Raw genomic sequence first — 6649 nt, 5'->3', positions numbered from 1 at the left:
AGAAGTGGAGGGGTAAGCAGAAGGAACAGTAAAACTATTCAAATATAAATTTGCTCATTAAATATTCTAAATTTGAAATGCATGACTTTTTTTTAGCTCATGGCAGGAAATAAGATGATATACAAACATACTCTTTTACTCTTTACTCTTTTACTTGTTTCAGTCATTTGACTGCGGCCATGCTGGAGCACCGCCTTTGTAAGCCTAGTACTTATTCTATCGGGTCTTTTTGCCGAACCGCTAAGTGACGGGGACACACAAACACACACACACACACACACACACACACACACACACACACATATATATATATATATATACATATAGACGACAGGCTTCTTTCAGTTTCCGTCTACCAAATCCACTCACAAGGCATTGGTCGGCCCGGGGCTATAGCAGAAGACAGTTGCCCAAGATGCCACGCGGTGGGACTGAACCCGGAACCATGTGGTTGGTTAGCAAGCTACTTACCACACAGCCACTCCTGCGCCTATACACATACACTTACACACATTCATCTGTACTTGGAAAGAATATGTCCACATGTATTTGCATAGCTGCATGCTTACATGGACTTATATGCAAGCATAAGTATGTAGGGGTGTAAAATATAATGGTTAGGTGGTTAAAAACTTCATTTCACAATTGTGAGATCCTATGTTCAATTCCACAATGAGACATCAGAATTTACTTACTCTGTAGCATATTAGAATGAAGGAGAGAAAGAATCGCTAATTGCAGATGTGTGCTTTAGAAGCATGGCATGAAGACGGGAACAAGCTGAGATTCCAGTTTAGGTGCAGCTAAGAACAAAGGAATGCTCAAATAGTTCATGTTGATTATTCCTCTCTTGAAGGAGATAAGTGGGTGCTTAGGGGTATTTGAAATGATTATGGTATCCTATTTCAGAAAGATGTTAAAAGAAAACAGTGTATGGAAAGAGCCAGGTCATGTGAGGCAAGGTGAATTCTCAGTCCCCACTCAGTTGTGTGTTTGGTAGGAGTGTGGTTGTCCAACGGATGGCTTGTTTAAAAGCATAATCTGTGATGGTTGAAAATAACACCGGCAAGGTAAAAAGAATGCGGAAGTTTATTAAAGTATATGCATGGCTTCCACTCACTGTAGCAAATCTACTGCTGGTCTTATAAGTTGTCATCTTCAATATTAGTTACCTTAATTGACAGATAGTTTTTTTTTTTCTTTTTAGAATAAATAAATTGAACTTAATTAAATAAACTATTTTCAGATTTTCTACACTGAAAGTCATGAAATTCAATGTCTCTTGAAAAAAGTCATACTTGGTTTGTCCTCTTCTGTCACTCTTCTCTTAATATGGTGTTGATGGAAATCATCCTAGGTTTCTAATTAAATGTAAGACCTTAGAACTGATATGAGAATGTGATATTCATACTTTATATTTTTCTCAGTGACATTAGTGAAGTAAATTGTCTTCATTTCAGAATCAAAATCCATAAGTTTTTCCATATGGAAAGTAACTCTTTACTCTTTTTACTCTTTTACTTGTTTCAGTCATTTGACTGCGACCATGCTGGAGCACCGCCTTTAGTCGAGCAAATCGACCCCGGGATTTATTCTTTGTAAGCCCAGTACTTATTCTATCGGTCTCTTTTGCCAAACCGCTAAGTAACGGGGACGTAAACACACCAGCATCGGTTGTCAAGCAATGCTTGGGGGACAAACACAGACACACAAACACATACACACACATACATATATATATATATACATATATACGACAGGCTTCTTTCAGTTTCCGTCTACCAAATCCAATCACAAGGCATTACCTTGCCTGTGTTATAGCAGAAGACACTTGCCCAAGATGCCATGCAGTGGGACTGAACCCGGAACCATGTGGTTGGTTAGCAAGCTACTTACCACACAGCCACTCCTGCGCCTGTTGATATTTGGAATACTTTGAATGCCATTCTCCCTCTTCTGAACAACTATCAATATAGATTGATTAAAAACTAAACCCACTGGTGATTTACTTTCCTTCAGTGGCTTATAAGTTGTCTGATCAAACATATTTGAATGAATTACATAGAGTACTAATCACCAACATACCTGCTTGTTGTGATAATGATCCTTAAACTTTAACACAACTCAATTGAACTTCTTCATTCTAGCTTTCTTCAATAATCCTCTCCCACTAATTTTATACCCTTCTCTACAAAATGATCCAGTCTGACATGGCTGCTTTTTTTTTTTTTTTATCAATAATGACTTTCTTTGGTGAGCTAATGATCTTGTAAGGTTTTAACCCTTCTAATACAAATCTACCTGAGACCACCTCTGGTTCTGTGGTACAAACTTCTTTTTATTTACCAGAGATTCATGTTATTTTATGTTCCAAATACCACTTTACTAATAAAGTTAACTTAGTAAATTCATCATCATTTTCCAGATATTAATTAAAGCAAAGTCAGTGTATTTCAACAGAAATCTTGTAACAGATAGGTTAATATCATCAAACTCTAATGGTTATTTTCCCCAAGGATGACTATACTATAGGTTTTCTATTCATAAACAACTGCAAACATGAATTATACTCACTAAACACATTGGAATTCAACACTTCAAGTTTGTAATCTTGACATCTTTAAACTGTGCCATATATGTCTGGCTTTGTTCTATGGAACCCAAAATACTCCCCCTTTGAATAGTTACTGTCTCTCCACAAAAGCAGAGAATACCCTACTAGAAATACTATATTTCTCTCAGGATTGCTAAATCACCTTTAATTATTGGTATCCTAGACTATATTGAAGAAAGAAAGAAAATCATCCGGCAAATTAGTTTTCTCTTGCAGTATTCTATCCAAAGCCTTTGTAGTGCTCTGTCTCTGACTATATCCATTTATTTCTCCCTCCCCTCTCTCTCTCTCTCTCTCTCTCTCTTTCTCTACTATTTCTACAATTATAATGAGTTCTTGAAAATTTACTTCATAATCTGTTACATACATAGCCTTGTACTTCTCATCATGTCTATGCCTTTTTTTTTACATACATTGTATTTCTATCCCCAAATCTTGTTCAAAATATTACAGTCTTTCATCCTAACGGAAGCCATACTTTTGACACTTTTACTTCTGTGTCTTCATGATATTCTAATTTCTAACCATTCAAGCTCTGTGTATTTATTTAACTGCACTAATCTTACTCCTTGCATCCTGAGTGGGCAACAAGCAGCTAGCAAACTTTCTTGCCTCTGTGTGTAAACACATAAAAATACTCAAGAAGGTAAATTTATGCTTTACACATTTACTTTTCAATGAAATATGTTTTTGATGGTTTATTTATTTATTCTTTTTTTTTAACTCCTAGTCAACCAAAACTGAACTCAACTGATGATGTGAAAGATAAACTTCTTCAACTCCTCATTAGTCAGTCTCATGGAATGCTGCTGAATTCTGGATGTCCTATTGAAAAGGTAAAGCCTTTCATTTTACTTCTTAATGACTATTTATTTAAGTTTATATTATATATTTAAGTTTATATTATATATTGTATAGGCGCAGGAGTGGCTGTGTGGTAAGTAGCTTGCTTACCAACCACATGGTCCCGGATTCAGTCCCACTGCGTGGCACCTTGAGCAAGTGTCTTCTACTATAGCCTCGGGCCGACCAATGCCTTGTGAGTGGATTTGGTAGATGGAAACTGAAAGAAGCCCGTCGTATATATGTATATATATATATATGTGTGTGTGTTTGTGTGTCTGTGTTTGTCCCCCTAGCATTGCTTGACAACCGATGCTGGTGTGTTTACATCCCCATCACTTAGCAGTTCGGCAAAAGAGACCGATAGAATAAGTACTGGGCTTACAAAAGAATAAGTCCCGGGGTCGATTTACTCGACTAAAGGCGGTGCTCCAGCATGGCCGCAGTCAGATGACTGAAACAAGTAAAAGAGTAAAAGAGTGTATGTATTGATAATATAAGTACTATAATAAATAATATTGTTGTTAAACTTCATCTTTATATTTGTTGTTTTCTCAAAGATGATGTTTTATTTAACTATTTTTTGTATATTTTCTAATTATAAACTAATTATGACCAGCATTAGAAATGTTTAAGAGTGGTGACTCTTTTAGTGTGGCTTGGAGACTTGCAACTCCTTAACCCTTTAGCATTTAAACCGGCCATATCCGGCCAAAAATATTCTACCTGTTTTATGTTCAAACTGGCCAGATCTGGTCTCTCACACCAACCCTACAATATCATTTGAAAAATTAACAGCTACCTCATCAAAATCTCATGGCTACAAGATGATGAATGATTAGTTCAAAACAATGTGGATGAAGAAGCATTAATTTTGGCAGAACAATGTGAACACTAAAGGGTTAAATAAGGGAGAGAATATGAGCTGTCAATAAAGATTGAAAAGAACATAAACACATTGTATAAGGAGGAGATGATGTAATATTGATTTTAACATTAAAAAGAATGAAGGTTGGGAAATGTTTGTAGGTAAGAAAGTTGAGCTGAGATAATTGCTGACATGATTCTGACAACAATTTACAACAAATGGGAAAATATGATTTTGACATAAATAAATATTTGAAAGAGTAAGGGAAATATCTAAATACTTTGAATTCAAAATTGAGATAATATAGAAGTCTGCACTAAAATAATCAGACAACAAGTGAGTAAAGAAAGCAAATTCAAGCAAGAGATGAAATTAACAAAAATTCTAAAACTATTCATAACTTAGTAAATGTGATTTAAGTGTGTACACTTAAACTTCTTTACCTAAGATTAAGAGTTCAGTGTGAAGGAAATCACATTTGAGGACACGAGGGTCCTGTCAAGCTACCCAATTGCATAGTTTGACTGGATCCAATCGGTTCAAGGACTACATTGTGCTTTAATGTATTCCTTTGTATGGTTTCTATGGTTAGATGATGTCCTTCCAAATGCCAATGATTTTACAGCATGTATTGGGTGTTTCTTTTTTGTTTTTTTAATGTTCCACTGGCACTAGTGAGGTTGTCATGCAACCAGCAAAACTACAGAATCCATGGTAGGAGAGCATTTTTGCGAGGAGATGAGGGCTGAAGTATGAATGAAGGTGAGGAGGATAGGACAAGTAGGTTCTTGAAGAGGGGCTACGTAGTCACTCAGTTTCAAGAGAGTGTAAGAATGATCAGTAGGAGTTGCTAGTCCAAGTAGCACCTCAAAGTACAAGGTAAGAAGATGTCACACACAACAGCTGTTGAAACCAAGAACCCATGTACTTGAGCATTGTCCTGATGAAACAAGACCCCTTTTGTCAGTTTTCTTGGGTGTTTGGTCTTGATATCCTTTCATAATTGCCCCAGCATGTTGACATAATACTCTATTAATGGTGTGGCCTTTTTGAAGATAGTCAATAAACACATTGCCTTTTGCATCCCAAAAGACTAAAGCCATCACCTTCCCTGCAGATGAAACAACTATGACCTTCTTTGGTGCAGGTGAGGAGAGGTGTTTCCATTGCATGGGTTCTCTTTGTCAAACTGAGGCTCAAACTGATGAACCCAACACTCGTTTTGGATTAAGAAATGCTCAAAGAAATCAGCTGGATCTGCCTGAAACTGTCAGATTTCCTCATGATGTGATCAGCCTCAAACACTTTTGATCAGGTGTCAGAAGGCATGGCACCCACCAAGTAGAAACCTTTGTCATACAAAGTTCATTGTGCAGAATATTCTCAACTCTCTCATAGGTTATGCTAACAGCATCAGCTATTTGATTTATATTCGATTGCCAATCATCTATCAGCATGTGGCGAACATGATCAATGTTTTTCCTTGGTGGTGGCAGTTGCAAGACATCCAGACCTTGGGTGATCTTCAAGATTCTCCCTTCCTCTTCTAAATTCAGCTGTCCACTGTTGATAAAACTGGAACACCATCTCTTAATATAGCGACCATGTTAAGTACGAATGTCCTTGGGGATTAAATAATTTTTCAGCAGGTACTTGATAATGCCATGATGTGGAATTTTGTTGATGTTCAAGAGAAGTCAGTACTAGTTACTTATGAAGTCTTCTTTGAACAGCCAGATGTCAGTTTACCCAGAAAGAAACAATACAGTTGTTACCTACTACTTCAGTATGTCTATCACACACAAAGTTTATTTTCTCTGCCAGTCTGCTTTTGACTCCACATCTCTTGAGTGTCATAGCTGACAATGTGTACAACATAAGGAGTTTATACCTACACCTTTTCTGCACATCGAGCAAGGCCATTTCCCTGAAGAAACTGAGTCCTGTCTTTTTTCCTACTTACTAGAACCTTCATCTTTGCTAAGTTTAAGACATCATTATTCTAGATTTAACTTCCATGCCTAGAATTTCCTCCCTCTAATTCTTGTATAGATTCAGCTATGAGAGCTAGGTCATCAGCATATGAAAGTTCCCAAGGACGTCCTATCTTAAACTTCTCTGTGATAACCTATATAACTATGATGAATAGGAAAGGACTGAAGTCTGAACCTTGATGAACTCCTACCTTTACACTAAATTCATCAATGAAATCATTGTCAGTTCTACTTTACTTACTGCATCTTTGTACATAGCTTGTACAGCCCTTACAAGCCATTTGACAATTATTACACTTAGAAAAGTTCAGGACAAGTTAATACATCTGG

General features: G+C 36.7%; 1 protein-coding gene across 2 annotated transcripts in view; it reads left to right on the top strand.

Annotated features, from left to right (window-relative positions):
* Positions 1 to 6649, top strand: part of LOC115215778 — a 93119-nt gene that overhangs the window by 60546 nt on the left and 25924 nt on the right. For both annotated transcript variants that reach the window (XM_029785078.2, XM_036505742.1), the window contains one exon: positions 3345 to 3450. In XM_029785078.2, the coding sequence (XP_029640938.2) occupies positions 3345 to 3450 (106 nt within the window). The remainder of the gene's footprint in view (positions 1 to 3344; positions 3451 to 6649) is intronic.

This window comes from Octopus sinensis, linkage group LG9, assembly GCF_006345805.1.
Source record: "Octopus sinensis linkage group LG9, ASM634580v1, whole genome shotgun sequence".
NCBI lineage: Eukaryota > Metazoa > Mollusca > Cephalopoda > Octopoda > Octopodidae > Octopus > Octopus sinensis.
This window is presented reverse-complemented; position numbering and strand designations above follow the sequence as displayed.